This window comes from Eumetopias jubatus, unplaced genomic scaffold (assembly GCF_037043125.1).
Source record: "Eumetopias jubatus isolate StellerSeaLion01/CBP00866 unplaced genomic scaffold, mEumJub1_p1.0 scaffold_10, whole genome shotgun sequence".
Classification (NCBI taxonomy): Eukaryota; Metazoa; Chordata; class Mammalia; order Carnivora; family Otariidae; genus Eumetopias; species Eumetopias jubatus.
Genome location: NW_028274816.1, coordinates 39924585 through 39945504, shown reverse-complemented (window position 1 = coordinate 39945504; position 20920 = coordinate 39924585). Strand labels below are relative to the sequence as shown.

General features: G+C 51.2%; 2 protein-coding genes across 8 annotated transcripts in view; one reads left to right on the top strand and one right to left on the bottom strand.

The window, feature by feature from the left end:
- Positions 1–11377, top strand: part of FANCA (FA complementation group A) — a 65714-nt gene extending 54337 nt beyond the window's left edge. For 2 of the 5 annotated variants that reach the window (XM_088027553.1, XM_028091818.2), the window contains 7 exons: positions 816–890; positions 1201–1303; positions 1758–1833; positions 2080–2236; positions 2356–2448; positions 2648–2789; positions 3728–5684. In XM_088027553.1, the coding sequence (XP_087883679.1) occupies positions 816–890; positions 1201–1303; positions 1758–1833; positions 2080–2236; positions 2356–2448; positions 2648–2755 (612 nt within the window). In that variant the 3' untranslated portion in view covers positions 2756–2789; positions 3728–5684. Of the gene's footprint in view, positions 1–815; positions 891–1200; positions 1304–1757; positions 1834–2079; positions 2292–2355; positions 2449–2647; positions 2790–3727; positions 5685–10561 lie in introns of those variants that run through there. The other 3 variants (XM_088027552.1, XM_028091819.2, XM_028091820.2) reach the window with 3 other exon arrangements.
- On the bottom strand, positions 229–20809 carry ZNF276 (zinc finger protein 276). 3 transcript variants are annotated; one of them, XM_028091827.2, is made up of 11 exons: positions 20718–20809; positions 15571–15874; positions 15180–15226; positions 14639–15085; positions 13422–13500; positions 12124–12207; positions 6414–6524; positions 6271–6346; positions 5836–5953; positions 3459–3558; positions 229–3383 (listed from the first exon to the last, which is right to left on the bottom strand). In XM_028091827.2, the coding sequence occupies exons 2-11, from the start codon at positions 15852–15854 to the stop codon at positions 3137–3139; spliced, it is 1593 nt and encodes a 530-aa protein (XP_027947628.1). In that variant the 5' UTR covers positions 15855–15874; positions 20718–20809; the 3' UTR covers positions 229–3136. The 3 variants fall into 3 exon arrangements, with proteins under 3 accessions (XP_027947628.1, XP_027947626.1, XP_027947637.1); XM_028091825.2 differs by lacking the exon at positions 20718–20809 and adding an exon at positions 20031–20329; XM_028091836.2 differs by lacking the exon at positions 20718–20809 and adding an exon at positions 19511–19958.
- Positions 20810–20920: the final 111 nt, after the last annotated feature.

Genomic DNA, 20920 nt, shown 5'->3' with positions numbered 1-20920 from the left:
TGGTAGAATATCTTATGTGTTTCACTTTTGATTTTGCTTAGCTTATTTTTATCCTCCCTAAACCCAAGGCAGGGCTGTCATCAGCTGCCCCATGGGACCTTCTTTGTCCCTGTTCTACAGCCTTCGCTCCCTCGTCTCTCCCCCAGCTAAACCATTTATAAACTGAAAAGTCAACCTGTCAGCTCAGGACATATAGTCCTGCCTGAGCTTTTTGGTAATGTAATGTAAAAAAAAAAAAAAAAAAAAAAAAACCCACAGGGGAGATTCTTTTAGGTTTGTTTTTGTTCAAAGTGATTTCAGTGGCCTCAAGCCTCCTAGGCCCGTGTGTGCTGAGGAGAGGTGTCCAGACACCCCAGCCAACCTGGGTCCACTCCAGGGGGTTGGGAAGAGGTGGACCCCTGCCTCGGGTCAGGAGGGGGCCTGTGCATTCACCTCTAGAGATTTTACAAACACCCTTCTAGACAAGGAGCCCAGGGGTGGGGCTGGGCCAGGGGTGGCTCGCTGCACCAGACTGAGGTACTGGCAACTCGCACACCACGGACACCCTCAGCCACAGCACAGTTCTTCCCTGTGGTCACTTTTCCCAGCTGTGTTTCAAGGCACATATAAAATGATGCAGTCTGTACGAATTTATTCTCAAATTACCTCTTTAAAACTTTTCTTTCCTGAGAAGATCCACTTAGAGGAAAGATTGATGTCCTCTGCCTATACATGTTTGGTCAAAGAACAGTGTCTGCATTCCTTACCTAGAATTACTTTTTGAGGGTATAGCCTGGGTGGTTTCAATGTTCTAAAGGCACTGGTCTTATTTGCAGCTGCTGGTTGTCCTGTTTTTCTTTTCCTTAATGGGCCTGCTTTCATCACATCTGACCCCACACATAAGACATCAGGTAAGGTGACCCTTTCCCACCTCCCAGACCTCCCTCCTCAGGCTTTCTGGGAGGAGGGCCTTGGAACCTTCGTATTGAAGGGCTCCTCGGGAGTCTTGTGCTTGCTGAAGCAAGAACCCCTTGGCCCTGGGCCTCTCCTTCGAGGTCTGCATTTCAGAACCTGGGCACAGGGATCCCTGACCTGTTCCTCCTACAGTCACCATTCAAGACTCAACAGAATGAGCAAAGGCTCCCTTCTGGGCTGGAGGTCACCCCTCCCCCCGCTGTGTGCCTGTCTGTGCAGTCAGCCTCCCTCTTCTGTGGGCCACAGGCTGTGGACTCCCTGAAGGCTTTGGACATATGTGCGGAGATCCTGGGGTGTTTGGAGAAGAAGAAGGTGTCCTGGCTGGTGGTCTTTCAGTTGACAGAGACAGGTGAGACAGCACTGAGACTTGGTAGCAGGGCACAGCCTGTGTCTGTCCCGGTTACCAGCCGTCTACTGGAACACAGGTGATCCGCCAAGGCAGGCTGCAATCCCCACTTTTTATGTAGTCCTTCTTCAAAAATAACTTTCCAATGGTTAAGTATGAACCTCTGGGCCTTAATTTACTGACTCATTTTTCCAAGTCTGTCTTCTTGCTAAGTATATAAACCGTATTTTAGGCTAAATGCAGTACGAACTCATCTAAACAACGAAAGAGTTGAGTGGAGTGCTGGGGGACCCGGGGTGGCGCTGGGCCATCATGGGGGGATCTGCCCCCCAGGCTCTGCCCTCCAGCCTGAGGACACCACCACCCCTCCCAGCCAGGCACCTGAGGTCTCCTGAACGTGCTGATCTTGGGGTGGGGAGGTGGCCACAGAGCTAAGCCTAACCCCCTTTGGTTGCAGAGGGTGGCCTGGGGCATGTTCTCCTCCGCCTGGCCCCAGATCCATACATCAGGCTGCTGCCGTTTGCCTTCTACAGGTAACTGCACCTGTTGCTCTGGTCAGTGTCGTGACGCGCTCTCAGCGGAGTTGCTCCCCCGGGGGGTTGTGTGTGGTCAGAGGAGGGGTCACCCCAGCCCAGTCCTCTACCAGTATCACTGTGGATCGCCCTCCAAACGGGAAAGATGCCTGGAACTTCATTCCTCAGATGAGTCGCTGTTCAGTGCTGACGGCCACTCACCTCTGTTCGATCTTGGGAGTCACGAGGCATCTTTCTCACTTTCAGCCTTCTCTCCTATTTTGATGATGACGCCGTCCTGAGGGAAGATGCCTTCCTGCATGTTGCTGTTGACATGTACCTAAAGCTGATCTGTCTCTTCGTGGCTGGGGAGACAAGTGTGGTCTCGGCTCTAGCCGGCAGGAGCCAGGTGCTCCAGGGCCAGGCAGGTGACACAGCTCACAGACCCGTGCAGCCAGCTCTCCCGGCAGAGTGAGCAGGTGGGGGCGTCGTGACCCTCACGGTATACACCCTGACCTCTGTCTCTGCCTGTCCTCTCTCTAGGGTGACCCTGTAGGCTTGATAACAAAAGCTCGTCATTTTCTGCTGCAATTGATACCTAGGTGCCCAAAAAAGAGCTTCTTGAACATGGCAGAGGTAACACCCAGATGCTTGCTTTGGCGTGTGCGGACACGTTAAGAGTGTTGACGTTGCAACACCTCAAGTAAAACGAGAATCCGGTGTCCGACACTTGCACTGTGGCCACTTACCTGCTAGGCTCCGGTCGCCAGCTCCCCGTCCTCAGGCCCTGGTGTCTGGGGGCTGCACTGGGCTGAGCACAGCTGTTTTCCTGCAGCTGCTGGCTACCAGTGGACACTGTGACCCGGAAGTGAGTGCCGCCCTCCGGAGCAGACAGCAGGTGCTGCCCGATGCTGACCTCTACCGGGAGCCCCATCTCTTCTGACTGGACCCTGCGCAGTGCACAGCCCAGCTCCTTGGTAAATAATTTATTACAAGCATAACATGGAGCTCTTGCACTAAAAAGTGGATTACAAATCTCCTTGATTGCTTTAGTGGGGAATAGGAATCAATTATTTAAAATCCATCTGGCCCCGAGTCATTCAGTTTTTGTAGGAAAATGCTGGTCCCAGAGTGGAGGCTGGAAAGGCTATGTGAGTTGCACACTGAGCCCATGTTCACCATACTGCAGATCAGTGCCCTCCTGACACACAGGTGGGGGGGGGTACAGCATGGGGGCTCCAGGGGAGCGAGCGAGCAAAGCTGTGCTGTCAGGTTGCGTATGAGGAACTACTGAAACTGTCTTAACCTCATTTACCACGGGAGTTCAGGTAGGCTCGGGCTTCACGGCCTGGCCCTCAACAGTCCCGGGTGGTGGCTCCAGGGGCAGGGCCTTGTCCTGGGTCTGCGTCAGAGGGTGGACCATGGACATGTGCACATTGAGGTTGTGGGCCTTCTCGAACCGCCGGCCACACTGGTCACAGGCAAAGTCCAGCTCAGTCTCAGCCTTGTGTTTAGTCATGTGGTACTTGAGGGATGCTCTCTGCCGGCACTGGAAGCCACAGACTTCACACCTGGGGGACAGGGTCAGGTGAGCAAGGGCATGGGGGCCAGTGTGGCCATGAGAAGGTGCCCATCCCCACACTTACTGCAGAGGCTTGGCTCCTGAGTGGCGCATCTGGTGGACGAGAAGGTGCTTCCGTTGCTTGAAGGTCTGTCCACACTCATCACAGATATAGTTCCGCACCTCTGTGGACCAGAGATGCAGTAAGCACAGGAGAAATGCCCAGCCCTCCCACAGAGCACGGGGGCCTCAAGTGGTGTTTCCTCACACTCAGGGCCCAAGCAAGGGGCCTGTGCAAACCCAATTTTATTAAGAGATGGAAAACATTTCTAATACAAAACTTTTTGTTAACAGAGTGCTCCAAATTGCTTAAAAATGCCACCTGGCTGGGACTTCATCAACTATGTACATTTGAAGCCTGTTTTCTTAAAGAGAAACTTTACATCTATTTATTTGAGTAAAAATTCTTAGAGGAAGCCACATCAATAAAGCTCCATAGATCACTACTGCCACTTGGCAAATAAATTTCTTAACACTCTTGAACAAAAACTGAACAGTCAGTTCTACTCCTGGACCTGGGCTTGGGGTGGTAGCCAGGAGCTTCTTCCTCCCTGCCATCCCACCTGCTCAACTACGAACGCCCACACAGACTGGCGTTCTCCCCTCCTAGGTACAATGCACCCTTATAGTTTACAGTCTATCCTCTTTGGTGTCTTAAAAAAAAAACTGCTACTGGTTAGGACCATTGGCGTCTGAATTGAGACACAGCTTGAAGACCCAATTTAAGGGAATTGTTTGTGTCAGGAGATGTCCAAGAAGGCTCAGAACAAAACACACAGGAAAATGGTTTCACAGTGAAACCAACCAGTAAATCTGTCCAACAATAAAACGGACAAATCTGGGTAAAAAAAGTAAGTAACTTTCTATAGTAAGGTATTTTAACAAAAACAAGCCCAATTCCTGTTCAGGGATAAACAGAGATGCACTCCACTGGTCTTTTAAAGGGGGTGACGCCAGTTCAGGAGAGCAGCTCTGTGGAGAGAAGCAGCGGGTACGGGCGTCAGTGCACGTGCAGTTCTTGTGCTTCTAACGCAGGTGGGAGGGATCGTGTCGTTAAAATTAGAGGGGAATCAAAATTGTGAGGAATGCACACGAGCCGGGGGTTGAAATACGTACGCAGAGAATGGATGGGGGAGAGGAAGAGGGCCCTAGGCTCACCTCGTTCCACAGACACTACTTAGGTAATTACCACACCATCCCAAATGCCCCAGAAACCGACCTGAAGACTGGCAGAACGAATTCCACAAGTAAAGGTAGAGAGAGGGAGGGAGTCACTTTTGTGGAGAAGAGCAAGAGACTGACTAAGCTCACAGGGAAAAGGGATTCCCACAGCAGCTGGCTTGGAAGGCCGGGGGGGCTGAGGGGCTGAGCGTCCCCGAGTCCTTGCAGCCACGGGGGCTTCGAGCCTGGAGTTGTAACGGTCAGCGGGCTTGTCTCAGGGGCACAGCCCAGAGGGCACGGTGCTGCTCTTGGGGAGAAGGCAAGCAAACAGCCCGTGGACATACACGAGTATCTGTGTCCGGGGCGCACGGGGGCTGGTGGAGGTCATTTGCTCGTCTCAGAGGGCGTCCCAGAGAGACCCCTCCAAGAACAAGGAGCAGCAGGTTCCCTTTACCTCTCCCGCCCCTCAGCATAAGCACAGGGCCAACTCGGGAGCCAGCAGAACACAGACCACAGCGCCCCCTCACACCCGAGGACCCCCCCTTCCCGTCCCCTCTGGCCTCAGTCCCAGCCCAGCAGGGCCCTTCTCCCAGAAGACCGGCCCAAAGCCCTGCTCACGCCACGTTCCCCAGCCCCGGAGTTGCGGAGGCCGTGGCGACGGGTCTCACTCACGAACAGACCAGAGCATAGCTGGTTGAAATGCACCATATTCAGACCAAACGCGGCCCACAACAGGCAGAGAGAGCCTCTACAGATGAGTGGCCTGAAGGCTAAAGTGTCCAGGACACGAGCAGGGCACAGCCCACACGCTGGAGACACTCCCCGAAGCGCCGGGCCCTCCAGGACTTCGTCAGGCCACGACCCCCAAGAACACACGGAAGTAGGCACAGAGACGCAACAGGAGAACCAACAGGAAGAGTAAACCCTCAAGTGCGGATGATGCTTGTGCATGGGGGTGCTTCCTGTCTTCTCTGTGCTTGCTTTTTACAATTTCTACAATGAGCATGGGTTACTTTTATAATCGAAAAGCATATAATGTTACTTTTTAAAAGTAATGATAAAACCACCACAATAAACCTGCAGAAAGGCACTGGGATTTCTTCATTGTCAGTTCCACAGCCCATACTAACGATCTGCAAGGCACCAAAACACAGCCCCAGGCCTCTTTGAAGGGTGTCCAGCCCCCATCAGCCACCCACGGGGACTGTGTATGTGGGACTGTGGGAGAACAGGGCATGTACCTGTGTGGATGAGCTTCACGTGACGCTGCAGGTAGCGATCGATCATGAACACCTTGTTGCAGCCAGGGTGGGGGCAGGGCCTCTCCCGGACCTCCTCATGGTGCTCCTTTATGTGCTTCTGCGGGACAGACGGCAAGACCATGAGTGCCTGGGCCAGGACGTTTCCCCCGATCACACAGCACGTGCCTCCCACGGGTCCTACACGGCACTCTCAAAGGAAGAGACCCAACCATTCCTCACTCAACAAGAAGTGGGTGCTTCTCCCAGGAGTGGAGGGCTCACTTCTTGGCCCATGGCTGCTCAATTCTCCATTCCCCCAGGCTCACATGAGCCCCTGGGGACAAGTCTACACGCAGCTCTCCAGAAACATCTGGTCCTCCTGGTTGGCCACACACAGAAGGCAGCCCCTGGCGCCAGGGCGGTGCCCCTTCTCACCTTCATGCCATCGGCCCCTCGGTACACAGCCGTGCAGCCCTGGTAAGGGCACTTGTAGATGGTGGGTAGCTCCTCCCTGCAATGCAGAGCACACATGGAGCTGCTGCCCCGACGGGCGAGCCAGCCCTCTACCCAGGCCTCACCTCTCACAGCGGAGCTTGTTCTTCCAGCCCGGCTTCGGTCCAGGCTTCTTTCGGATTTTTGGTTCTTCAGACTTCTTGGCTTCTTTGCTTTCACTCTTTTTACCAGACACCCTGTGAGGGCAAAAAAAAAAAAGATGGTGGGGTGAGGAAGAGATGTAATCAGATTCAGTGCTGTTTCTGATCTCTGTTGCATATGTTTCTCACTTTTCTTCATGCTTCTCTCTCCTCAAACAGGAGAGGTGGGGTTTTCCTCAGGCTTCCATGGCAACCTGAGTCTCAGTGCTCACTGGCTGGCTTCAAACTGACCTTAGCCATCAGAGCTAGACCCCATAGGAAAGGCAGAGGCTCTGTACTACCACCCCGGGAAGGCAAGGTGCAGGGCTACAGAGTGGGTTTTCAGGACTGAAACTTCACTCCCTCAACACCAAAACCAAAAATTATTATTTGGAGACATCATGTTAAATGGTGGAGTGGGGAAGCTTTAGGGGTCAGTCCTTCCATCAAAACAACCCGTAGGCTAGAAAAGATCAGAATCGACAATTCTGGAACCTGATGGGAGGTGCACAGCAACAAGGCGGGGGCTCAAAGGGAGACGTGTGTTCCTGGGAGGGAGCTATGTTGTTCCACCGGCTGCCATCCCTGCTCCTTAGTCCTGCTGCTGGGGCCAGGGTGGGCAGTGGGGCCCTTTTATTCAGTCTGATGGGTCCTTAAGGACCAGTTCAGATGCACCAACCTCCCCCTGTGGTGTTTAGTGAAGATTTTTAAAGAGACATGGGGCAACCTGGGTGGCTCAGCTGGTGAAGTGTCTGCCTTCGACTTAGGTCATGATCCCAGGTCCTGGGATCGATCCCCGCGCTGGGCTCCACCCTCAGCGGGGGGCCTGCTTCTCCCTCTCCCTCTGCCCCTCCCCCTGCTCGTGCTCTCTCAAAATCTTTAAAAAAGTACAATATAAAGAGAAATGTACACTTTTTTCCCCCTTTTCAGATCCAGACATTTAAGGAAAACTGCCAAAAACAGAAGGGAACTTTTTAGGGCATTATATGACAAGCCTGTACCTAACATCATCCTCAATGATGAAAGACTGAAAGTTTTCCCCTAAGGTCAGGAACAAGGCAAAAAGATGCCCATTTTCGCCACTGCTATTCAACACAGTATCAAAAGTTCTAGCCACAGCAATTAGGCGAGAAAAAGAAAAGGGATAGGGATCTAAGTTAGAAAGAAAACTACCTATATGCATAAATAACATGATCTCATATGTAGAAAACCCTGAAGAATCCACACACACAAAAATAAATTCAGCAAAGTTGCAGGGTACATAATCAACACACAAAAGGCAGTTCTACTTCTACACGTTATAACAATGAACGATGCAAAAAAAAAAATATAAAAAAAAATTCATTTGTAATAGCATCAAAAATAATAAAATACGAATAAAGTTAACCAAGAAGATGAAAGACTTATACACTGAAGACTATTAACACTAAATTTAAAAACACCTCAATAAGTGGGAAAACATCCCATGTTTATGGGTTGCAGGATTAATATTAAGATGGCAATATTTCTCCCAAAGCAATCGACAAACCCTATCAAAATCTCAGTGGTGTTTTTGGCAGAAACAGAAAAAGCAATCCTAAGTTTAACATGGAATTTCAAGGGATACTGAATAGCTAAATAAGTCTGAAAAACAAAGCTGGAGGACTCACACGTCCGATTCCAAGATTTATTATAAAACTACAATAATCAAAACACTGTGGTGCTAGTAGAAAAACAGACATACAGACTAAGTGAAGAGAACTGAAAGGCCAAAAATAAACCCCTCACAAGAACCATCAACTGATTTTTTGACAAGGGTGGCAAGACCACTCAATGGAGAAAGGACAGTCTCTTCAACAAAAGGTGCTGGGAAAGCTGGATGTCCATGTGCCAAAGAATGAATGTGGATCCCTACGTTATTCCATATACAAACATTAACTCAAATCAAAGACCTAGGAGCTTAACCTATCAAATTCTTGGATGAAAACATGCCCTTGGATTTGGCAACAGTTTCTTGAACACGACATCAAAGGCAAAGCAACACAGGGCTCCTGGCTGCCTCAGTCAGCAGAGCATGCGACTCTTGATCTCAGGGTTGTAGTTTGAGCCCACGTTGGGCATAGGGATTATTAAAAAAAAAAAAAAAAAAAGGCAAAGCAACAAAAGTAAAAACAGGTAAAATGGGCTTCAAAATTAAAATTAAAAACTTCAGGGGCACCTGCGTGGCTCAGTCGTTAAGTGTCTGCCTTCGGCTCAGGTCATGGTCCTGCGGTCCTGGGATCAAGCCCCACGAGCCTGCTTCTCCCTCTCCCCCTCCCCCTGCTTGTGTTCCCTCTCTTGCTGTGTCTCTCTCTGTCAAATAAAATCTTAAAAAAAAAAAAAAAATTTAAAAACTTCTGTGCACCAAAGGAAAGTATCAAGGGAATGAAAAAGATAATCCACTGAATGGGAGAAAATGTACCTACAACTCAATAGCATAAAGACAAAACAAGTTAATTTAAAAATGACCAAAAATAAATAGAATCATTTAAAATCTGAAAAAAAAAAGGGCAAAGGACTTAAATAGACATTTCTCAAAAAAATATAAGCATGTTAAAAGATGCTCCATCATCACTAATCACTTAGGAAATGCAAACCAAAATGACAATGGGATACTACTTTACACCCAAGAGGATGAATACTAAAAAGGAAAACAGGTTTGAATCACTCTATTATATGCCTAAAACTGATATAACACTGTTAACCATACTAAAAATTAGAAAAAAGAAAATGGCCACTGTGGAACGCAGTATGGATGTTCCACAGAAAATTAAAAATATGTACACATGAAACTAAGAGAACATTGTATGTTAACTGTACTGGAATTACAATTAAAAAATAAAAAATAGAAATAGAGTATGAGGGGTGCCTGGGTGGCTCAGTTGTTAAGCGTCTGCCTTCGGCCCAGGTCATGATCTCAGGGTCCTGGGATCGAGCCCTGCATCGGGCTCCCTGCTCCACGGGAAGCCGGCTTCTCCCTCTCCCTCTGCCCTTCCCCCTGCTTGTGTTCCCTCTCTTGCTGTTGTCTCTCTATTTATTTATAAATAAATAAATAAAATAATAGAATAGAATATGATCCAGTATTTCCACTACTGGGTATTTATCCAAACAAAAAGAAAACACTAATTCAAAAAGATACGGGTACCCCATGTTTATGGCAGCACTATTTACAACAGCCAAGACATGGAAGCAACCCAAAGTTTCCAAGATGAATGGATAAGAAAGATGTGGTATGTATATAACCGAACATTAGTCAGCCATAAGGAAGAGTGAGTTCTTGCCATTTGCGACAACATAGATGGACCTAGAGGGCATTATGCCAAGTGGATTAAATCAGGGAAAGAGAAATACCCTGTATTTTACCTATGTGTGGAATAAAAATCAAACCAACAAAAGCAGAAACAGAGCCATCAAGAGAGAACTGATGGTTGTGGGGTGGGGGGCATTCATTCCACTTAAGGAATGAGGGATGAAGGTAAAGCGTAGAGAATATAGTCAATGTACTGTTAACAGAGCTACAGGATGACAGGTGGGCAACTACCAGTGATGAGTACAGCACAATGTACAGAACTACTGGGTAGTGACTATGTTGTGTGCCTGATACTAACACTGCATGTCTACTCTACTTCACTTTAAAAATAAACAAAATAATGGGGTGCCTGGGAGGCCCAGCCTGTTGTTAAGTATCTGACTCTTGATTCTGGCTCAGGTCATGATCTCAGGGTTGTGAGATCCAGCCCCACGTAGAGCTCTGCGCTGGGCATCCTTCTGTAACCCCCCTCAGCTCTTTCTCTCTCTCTCAAACAAAAACAAAACAAAAAACCCCACAAAAACAAATGTCAAAACGAAAAACATGGAAAATTAACAATGTTGACAAGGATTTGGAGAAATTGGAACCCTTGTACGTTGTTGATGGGAATGTAAAATGGTACAGCTGCTATGGAAAACTATAAAGCAGTTCCTCAAAAAGTTAAATAAACATAGAACTACCATATGACCCAACAATTCTACTTCTGGGTACACCCAAAGAACTGAAACAGGGACTCAAACAGATACTTTTCTTTTTTCTTTTTAAGGAGGCTCCACAATGCAGGCCTTAAACTCCCGACCCTGAGATCAAGACCTGAGCTGAGATCAAGAGCTGGACGCCTAACCGACTGAGCCACCCGGTGCCCCTCAAACAGATACTTGTAGGCCAGTATTCATAACATTATTCACAATAGCCAAAAGGTAGAAACAACCCAAAATGACAGAAGAATGGATCAACAAACTGTGGTCTATCCATACAACAGAATACATTCAGGCATAGAAATGAACAAAGTTCTGATACATGTTACAACACAAATGAATCTAAAAAACATTATGTAAAGTGAAGGAACCCTATCAAAAAGGACAAACATATATTTCCACTTCTATGAAGTGCCCTGATGTAACCAGATTGGCGGCTGCCAGAGCCTGGGAGAGGGGGAAGAGGGAAGTCATTACTTAATGGGTAGAGAGTTTCTACTTGGGACGATGAAAAGTTTAGAAATAGTGGTGATGGTTGTACAGCACTATGAATGTACTTAATGGCCACCGAATTAACTGTACATTTAAAAATGATAAAATGGGGGGCACCTGGGTGGCTCAGTCCCCAGCTGAGGACCCAGACAGGCATGTCTGCTAAAAGTCACACGGACCAGGGCTGCTCAGAGGCCCTGTCTAGGTTTCCAGTTGTGATTCACATTGTAGCACCCGAGGAGCCATGTGGCCACAAGGTCTGAGTGTCTCTGTGGGCACAAAGGTGAACCCAGAGCTGTGGCCAGCCCACTGCCACCTGGTCCTACCTCCTGTAGGGCATGACTTCTGTTTCTCTTTCCATAGCCATGTCAGAACTCAAAGGAAAAAAGTAAGTCAGGTTTGCTTTTTAATCTTTGTGCTGTGTTTTCTTGGCTGACGGTGTGGTGCTCCTGTGTTTCCATTCTACCGCGAAACGCTCAGTAATAGCCAAGTGGGGCAGCGACTAACTACAGGCATTCTGGGTGTTCCTGGGCACAAGGTTGGGAGGAAAGTGACACAAGTACACATTAGCCTTCCCTGCCAAGATCCTATATCCTGAGAGAAAACACAAACCCCTGAAAAGGGAAGGTTGAGACAAGGCCACAGAGGCAACTCTAATAAGGAAGTGATGTAGAAATCAGTGCCAGAGGCAGATCTGAGAGCAACTGCAGGGCTGGGTCCCTGAGCCTCCAAGGACCTTGGCCAGAAGCAGAAAGAAGTGTAGGGTAGAGGTTCCTGCAGGAAATCAGAGGCTGACACGGCAGACACTACTGTGGTATGACTGAGGGCAGGGCTGGCAGAAGGGAAGGCAGGGAGCTCCCAGAATGAGGCTGAGTTACATCCACAGGCCCTGCCACTCTCACAAGACACGGAGACCAGGTCCCAGCTCACTCAGAAGCCACACTGCACTGTGTGGTCAGGCCAAAGAGCAGCAGGAAACAAACGTGCTAAGCAAGGGCAGACTGGGAAGTAGAAGCCTTCATTCCCTGTCCCCACTACTCCCACCCAGTGACCCTACCAGCCAGACATAGGTTTCCAGGTTACCCAGTGATGCCACTCCCAGACCCCAGGGACATGCAACAAGACTGCCCCCCCTTACTTCTTTTCTGGGTAAGGCTCAAAGGATTCGTCCGAGGACTGGGTATTCTGCTTCTTGTCATTTTCGTCTTCACTCAGGATGTCCCTAGGGAAGAAGAGAGAACCTTTAGCAAAGGCCTGTGGGGTGTGACAGATCCAATGACACTTCCTATCTAAAAACACCATCAAATCTCCATACTCCATGTTTTAGCTCTCCTAAAAAGGTCTTAGAAACCTAAAACCCCCAAATCTCTGAATTCCTCTCCTGACAGAAAGGGCAGGCCAGCAAAATGACGATTCCCCAGAAGCCACACTCCTCTCACACCAGGACCCTGAACTTGGAAAGAACCTCTCTATGGGGCCCCAGGTAGCACATGAAGACCTCAAGGAGGTAGGCTTCTCAGAAAGTGGATTTTCAAACTATGAGTTAACTATTTCCCATAACTGTAAGCACCTATCCAGCTGACCGGTCAGCTGCTGGCCACTGCAAAGGTCACAAAGGCCAGGAAAAGATCTGTGTATCTGTAAACTTTACCCTAAAGCATGAATTCAGTCTCTATAGGGCACTGGACAGAGACAGGCTGGTACACCATGGCCTTCCCCTGCAGGCTGTCACCTGTCCGAACAAGAAACACTCAAGGCTGGCTGGTGGGCTAAAGGACAACCTGTGACCACTCCTGGTCCCGGAGGTGTTTTTAGCACACCTACTTGGGTTCTTCCAGCATCTCAGTCATTTTTCATTGACACCCCACTGGAGTTGAGCCAAAAATCATACTGTCCTCCTACTTGTCTGGATGAGGGTACTGCATTCCAACCACAGCTTATGGGGAAAGGGTGTGAAGGCCAGCTGGTGTGTGGCTGCCACCATGAGTGGTTCTCAGCTGACAAGGAGGTGGCCCAGGAGCGAACAGTCCCTGATAGTGCCCTTTCCGGGGCGGGTTGTCCTCCAGCACAGAACCTCTGCTCCAAGTCACAATCATGTCATGACAAAGGGCCAGAGACTGACTTCCTGTTTCAGTAACATCTACGGCTGGCACAAAACCACACCCTTGAAGGAGACAAGCCAGCAACAGCAAAGGAGCGACCACGGGACTCTTAATTTCCACACCACCCTGGTTGTGCTCCCCCTGCAAATGCCTCAGGCTGGGGGGCCCTCTGGATCAGGAACAAGAAGCTTAGAAGCACCCTCGGCCACTCGTCTCCTTCCCACCGAGAGAAGGAGAGGGTCCTGGCCAGGACACGGACAGGGAGCACACAGGTTGGCGGAGTTTGGTTTTCCAAGGAGGAATTTTAGGCTATTTAAACCCACTCTTCTCTCACCCCTCAGAAAGGTCACTGAACTCGTCTTTTACCCGATCATCCGAGGTTGAAGATGGAACCTGCTTCTCACCCAACCGCCCTGAGAAACAAAGAACAAGGCTCCTGTTACCAACACGGAGCGCAGGCAGTGCTCCCCAGCGAGGAGGCATGCACCTGTCTGACAATGGAGCCTTCCTTGCAGGGAGCCTGGGGTCCTTCAACCTTAAATCCCACCCACCTCCCAGTCCCATCCCCCATAAGGTTCCTGCATAACCAGACCGACCACCCCCACGACTAGCACAGGCATGGGCAGCACCAGGCATCAGAAACCCTAGCCGACAGTCCACATCAGCAAGCCCAGCCCTTCCTAGAGGTTTAGATCCAGTCGTTTCGCAGTGGGACGACTCACACTTTGTGGATGTTCCAGGACGTTTAAAAAAATCATCGTTAGCAAAGTATTGCATGCCATGCACAGCTGAAAAAGCCAAGCAGTTCTAAGAACGTCTGACACAATTCCCTTCTCCCTTCCCAGCATTTGTGCACCTCCATTTCTCTGAACTATTTAGGTAGCTACACTTTTTTTTTTCTGGGTAGTTACACTTTTAAAAAAGTGCCACCGAGAGCTCGGACACAAGAGCAGCCAAGTGCTGTGCACAGACAGGCGCACAAACGGAGGCTGAGAGAAGCAGGGGGGGAAGCGAACCCAGCCACCCTAACACAAAGTCAGTCCATCAACAGCTACACCCCAACCACAGCACTGTGGGATCGGGTCCCAAACAAGGGCCTGTGTTTCCTCTTGGCCAGTTGGCAGAGGGGCCTGTCTACATGAGTCCCACTGGGATGTCACCGGGGCGCTGGCTGAGACCCAGGGAATGACCTGCAGCTGGAACAAAACAGCCTCGGAGGCAGCAGCTGCCCTCTTCCCCCACGTCCCACAACAAGGACCCCATTCTTCTGCCTCCCTCGGCCCCCTGGCCCCAAGCAGGCTTAGTAAGGAAGACCAGATGGCAGGCGAGCATGCCTTTACAGAAACTGCTGGAATTGGGTCCTTAACCCCTCCCTGCTGTCAGATGCCCAGGAGGAGATGCTAAGGCCGGCTCCCCCTCATTTCTCCCTGAACCCCTGCACACAACACCATGACCACCGCCCACAACAATGCAGACATCTACTTCCTACTGAGGGCCCTGCCTGGTTCAAGACTAGGAATCCTGGTCTAACAGCCCAGAGGAGCCTCCTACCTGGGGCCCCACTTGAGGGGAAGCTTGGCTGAGGTGGGGGGCTCAGCCCAGGCCCTACAGGGATGACATCTGAAGGAGGCTGGGCCATGTCCGTGCTGGGCAGTGTCTCGGTCTCGGCTGGAACTGTGGTCGCTTTGCCCTGGGAGCTCTGAGGGGCAGCCCCAGTGGGGTTGGATCCCCGATGCTGGGTGAGCCACGGGGCCATCTCCTTGTCCCATGTCCACTTGACTGCCAATGCACTGTCCAGCAAGAGGGCCCCGCAGCTGGAGTCGGCGTCCATGGTATAGTCGTGGCCCTGGTCACAGCCCCACACGGCTTGGATAACACCGCAGTATTCGGAGGACAGTGTCCTCTGGAGGTTAGGCAGGGCCCCACAGCTGGCTGCGTGTCCATGCACCCATGCCACCAAGTCACGTAGGCCCTGGGGGCTCGAAGTGATCAGGTCCACTGAGGAAAGGCACAGAGACGCCACACCCATGGCCAGTCAGCACCCATCCCACCTCGAGCCTACCCACGCACCACACAACAGGGGCACACTCACCCAGACACGCTCCCTCCTCTGCCCCTGGTGGGGGCTGGGCACCAACCCTGCAAAGGATCAGCATGGCCATGAGTGGGGCTAGCAGTGAACAAGATGCAGGCTCACCAGATCCCTTTCATAGGCCACCTTCTCCCACATGCAGTTTGAAACTGCTCTTCCAAGGGCTGTCTCCTTACACTCAGAGCCCTTCGTGGCCCTTACCTCCCTCAAGCATGTCTGTCCATCTCCCTGACACCAGTCACACTGGTGCTCACACATGTCTGCTGCTCCAGCATGATGTGTCTCCCCACTGCAGAGGCTCCCCCCAGCACTCCCTGTGCCTAGAACAGCCCCAGCGTGCAAGGTGCTTGGCCCCTGAATGCCCACCAAAGAACGAAGGAGGAACGCCTACTTTGTGCAAGTCTTCCGGTGGCCCGTCGGGGAGACGTTGACTCTCTGCAGGAAGGACTTGAGGAGGCCATGGCACTGGTAGAACTGGGTGTGGCAGTTCTTGCAGACAAACTGAGACAGAGCTGGGTCCTGGTGGACGGCCACACCCAGCAAGTGCTGGAAGTCCCTGATGAAAACTCGCTCCCCTGGGGGTGGTCTGTCTGAGCTCTCCCCAGGTGCCCTGCCAGAAATGCTGCGGAGACTCCGTGAGGAGAACTTCCCATGGCAGAGGCGACAGTGCCCCATTGCAAGAGCCCGGCCTGTTCCTGGGCAAGCACAGGAGACATTAAGTCAGCTGGTAAGGCTGCTCGCTGCACAGGGCATGGAAGACACAAGCTCCCAGGAAGTGAGCAACGCGGCCCCAGGGGAGGTGAGACCCATGCTCTGCCGTCCTCGCAGCTCCCCAAGTGGAGAATAACCCTCCATGGAGCTTCCCCATATATACCCCTTAAACACAAGCCCACACCTGCACCAAAGGCAGGGCTCCGGCTCTGGGCTCCCAGTTGAACATAAAGACTTTTGGGAGATGTGCTCAATGGAGGGCCTTATGGTCCAGAAAACCTTTCAGAGAATTCTAAGTGCTTCTACAACAAGGCCAGAATTACCCTCATAACAAAACCAGACAAGGACACCACAAGAAAAGAAAATTACAGGCCAATATCCCTGACGAACACAGCTGCCAAAATCCTCACCAAAACATTAGCAAACCAAATTCAACAATACACTAAGAGGCTCATATACCATGATCCGGTGGGATTTATTCCAAGGGTACAAGGATGGTCCAACATCCACAAACCAATCAACCTGATACATGTTAACAAAACAAAGGATGCAAATCATATGAGCATCTCAACAGATGCAGAAAGTTTCTGACAAAATTCAATGCCCATCGTGATAAAAATTCTGCAACAAAGTGGGTATAGAGGGAATGTACCTAAACATAATACAGGTGACCGATAACAAGCTCATAGCTAACATTATACACACAAGTGAAAAGCAGAAAGCTTTCTTCTCAGATTAGGAACAAGACAAGGATGCCCACTCTCACCACTTTTATTGAGCACAGTGCTGGAAGTCCAAGCCAGAGCAATTAGGCAAGAAAAATAAGAAACATCCAAATAGGAAAAAAGAAGTAAAAAACTGTCTCATTTGCAGATAATATGGCATTATATATGGAAAACCCTAAAGACTCCATCAAAAGACTCTAAGAATGCTAAGAATGAAAATTCGGTAAAGTTGCAAGACACAAAAATCAATAATGAACTATCAGAAAAAAAAATTAAGAAAGCAATCCCACTTACAAATGCATCAAAAAGGGGGTGCCTGGGTGGCTCAGTTGTTAAGTGTCTGCCCTGGGCTCTGGTCATGATCCCAGGGTCCCGGGATCGAGTCCCGCATTGGGCTCCCTGCTCAGCAGGAAGCCTGCTTCTCCCTCTCCCCCTGCTTGTGTTCCCCCCCGGTCAAATAAATTAATTTAAAAAATGTATCAAAAAGAATAAAACACCTATGAATAAATTTAACAAGGAGGTGAAAAACCTACACACTGAAAACTATAAGACACTGATGAAAGAAAGTGAGGACACAAATAAATGAATATTCTGCGCTCGTGGATTAGAAGAAAACTATTAACATGTTCATGCTACACAAAGCCATCTACAGATTCAGTGCAATCCTGATCAAAATTCCAATGGCATTTCTCCCAAAAATAGAACAGTCTTAAAATTTATACGAAATCACAAAAGACCCCAAATAGCCAAAGCAATCTTGAGAAAAAACAAAGCCAGAAGCGTCACATTTCTTGATTTCAAACTATATAACAAAACTACAGTAACCAAAACAGTATAGTAATGACATAAAAACAGACAGACAGATTGATGCAACAAAAGAGAACCCAGATATAAACCCATGCATATAAGAGGTCAATTAATTTACAACAAAGAAGGCAAGAATATACAATGGGGAAATGATAGTCTCTTCAATAAATGGGTGTTGGGAAACTGGACAGCCACATGCGAAAGAATGAAATTAGGCCGCCAACTTAAATCATAAACAAAAATAAACTCAAAATGGATTAAAGACCTAAATGTGAGACCTAAAACCATAAAACTCCTAGAAGAAAACACCGGCAGTAAATTCCTTCTCCTCAGTCTTGGTGATGATTTTTTGGATTCAACACTGAAAACAAAGTCAACAAAAGCAAAAAATAAAGAAGTGGCACTACATCAAACTGAAATGCTTCTGTACTGCAAAGAAAACCATCAACGAAATGAAAAGGCAACCTACTGAATTTGGGAAAATATTTGCCAATTATATATCTGGTAATGGATTAATACCTAAAATATATAAAGCACTAATACAACTCAAAATAAAAAACACAATCCAATTAAAATACAGGCAGCACGGGAGCCTGGGTGGCTCAGTCAGTTAAGTGTTTGACTTGATTTCAGCTCGGGTCATGACCTCAGGGTTGTGGGATCAAGTCACTTGGCAGGGAGTCTGCTAGTCTCCCTGTCCCCCTGCTCGCTCTCTCTGTCCCTCTCTCAAATAATTTAATAAATCTTAAAAAAAAAAAGGCAGATCCAAACAGTTGTGTTTCAAGAAAAGACATACATACAGATGACTAACAAGTACATGCACAAGTACAAGTGTACAAGTGCTCAACATCACTCATCATCAGGAAAAGGCAAATCAAAACTATAATGAGCTATCACCTCACACCTGTTAGGATGGCTATTATCAAAAAGACAAAATAATAGGGGCGCCTGGGTGGCTCAGTCGTTAGGCGTCTGCCTTCGGCTCAGGTCATGATCCCGGGGTCCTGGGATCGAGCCCCGCATCGGGCTCCCTGCTCCGCGGGAAGCCTGCTTCTCCCTCTCCCACTCCCCCTGCTTGTGTTCCCTCTCTCGCTGTGTCTATCTCTCTGTCAAATAAATAAATAAAATCTTTAAAAAAAAAAAAAGAAAAAAGAAATAACGAGTGTGTAAGGATGTGGAGAAAAGGGAACCCTTGGGCACTGTTGGCGGGCATATAAACTGGTACAGTCTCTATGAAGGTTCCTCAAAATATTAAAAATAAATCTGCTGCGGGGGTGCATGGGTGGTGCAGTAGGTTGAGTGTCTGACTCTTGGTTTCGGCTCAGGTCATGATCTCAGGGTCATGGATGTCGAGCCCCGTGTGGAGCCCAGTGTCGGGCTCCCTGTTCAGCTGGGAGTGTGCTTCTCTCGGTCGCTCTGCCTCTGCCTCGGCCCCTCTCCCTGCTCGAGTACTCTCTCTCTTGCAAGCACGCACGCTCTCTCTAAGATAAATAAGTCTTTTTAAAAAATAAAAATAAAACTACCATTTGACCCAACAATTCTACTTCTTGGTATTTATACAAAGGAAATGAAAATGGTAACTCATAAACATACATACACCCCCATTTTCATTGCAGCATTATTTACAATAACCAAGGTATGGAAACTACCTAAGTGCCCACTGATTAATGAACGCACAAAAAGTGAGGTGGGTGTGCGCGCGCGCGTGCACACTGGAGTATTATTCAGCCATAAAAAAGGACACCCTGCATCTGTGACAACACGGACGCACCTTGAGGATATTACGCTAAATGCAATGAGTCAGACAAGAAAAGACAACCACCCTTCCATTTCACTTACGTGTATAACCTAAAAAAAGCAAAACAACAACAAAACCTCCCGGAGCGCCACTGGTGGCGGCCAGGGGTGGCTGGCAGGGGAGGGGCGGGGGAGGGCGGTCAAAGGCGCACGCTTCCAGCGGTAAACGACGTCTCAGGTCACGGTGCCCACCGTTACGAACACCGATCCGTGCGTCTCAAAGTGCCTGCAAGTCCTCATCGCAAGAAAAAACACCCGCAACTGTGTCACGACAGGCGTTCCCCGACTCACCGTGGCGATCCCGCACAACGGACGTCAAACAGCCAACCGTCAACCGCTGCAAAAGCCCAAACTAACACCGGGTCGCGGGCTAATTCCACGGAACGCTTCTAAATAAACACTTCACTCCTCCCACGGCCCGCCGGCCTCGGGGAGACGCTGCCCCCACCCTCCGTGCCCCCGGGGGGCAGCCAGGCGCCGAGGGGCACAGTGCCCCCACCACGGCCAAGAGCACGCGCGCAGGTGGCACCTGCCAGGCGAGGGGCTCCGGCCCGGGACCCAGCCGCTTCTGCCTCGCGAAGACGAAACGGAAAACGCGCCCCGGGAGCCGCGCCTGTCCGACGGCAGCCCCGCCAGCGCCGTGACCTCACGACGGGCAGTGGGCACCGAGGGGTCAGCCGCCCCGCGAAACAGCACCCGGGGCTGGCCGCCCGCAGCCCTCGCCCGCGGGGACGCCCCGTCGGCGGAGCGGCCCAGGGACGCCGAGGGACCCCCGGCTCCGCCCGCCACCCGGCGCCCCGGCCCGACCCACCTGCCTCGTCGGCGCCGTCCTCGCCCGGGTCCCCGCGGGCGCGCGCCAGGCCCCAGCCCAGCCGCGCCGCCACCAAGGCCGCGGCCTCGTCCACGCTCGGCCCGCTGCGGGCCGGGCGGCCTCGGGTCCGGCCGCCGCCGGAGCCCCCGCGCTGCCCCGCCGCCCCGGGCGACAGGAAGCGACCGAGCCGGTCCCGCTTCATGGCGGCAGCCGCGGCTACAGCCCGGCCCCGGCGCTCCGCCCCGCTCGGCCCCGCTCGGCTCGGCCCGGCCCCGCTCGGCTCCACTCGGCCCTATCCGGCCCGGCTCGGCCCGGCCCGGCCCGGCTCGGCTCGGCCCGGCCCGGCCCGGCTCGGCCCGGCTCGGCTCGGCTCGGCTCGGCCCGGCTCGGCTCGGCTCGGCTCGGCCCGGCCCGGCCCCGCTGCGTGGGCTGGGCCCGGCCTCTGCGCCGGGTTACGTCCTGCTCGGCCCAGAGCCTCGCGCGTCCGCTCAGCTGGACAGTGCTCGTTCGTCTCCGCTCGACTCCGCCGTTCGGCCCCGTTCGGCTCCCTGGAAGCGGGGCGGGGCGAAGAGGGAGGGGCGGGGCGGCGAAGGGAAAGGCCAGGAGAGGGGGCAGGGGCGGCCCGGCAGGGCCCCGGCGTTTGGCATGGCACAGACGTGGAGTGCGGGTGCCGACTGTTACACTTACGCGCTCGCAGCTACTGCGTGAGGCTACCTGAGAGCACCGCCGCCCCTCCAGCCTCGGGAGCCCAGCGCAAGGAGCGGCGGGGCCGGGGCCGCCGGAAGGACAGCCGCGCCGGCCCCGCCCCTTCCGGCGGTCCAGGGCTCGGGCGGTGCCGGCTCCAGCGCGGGCTGCGTTCCGGGCCGCGGGCCGCCTGTCCAGGCCTCGGC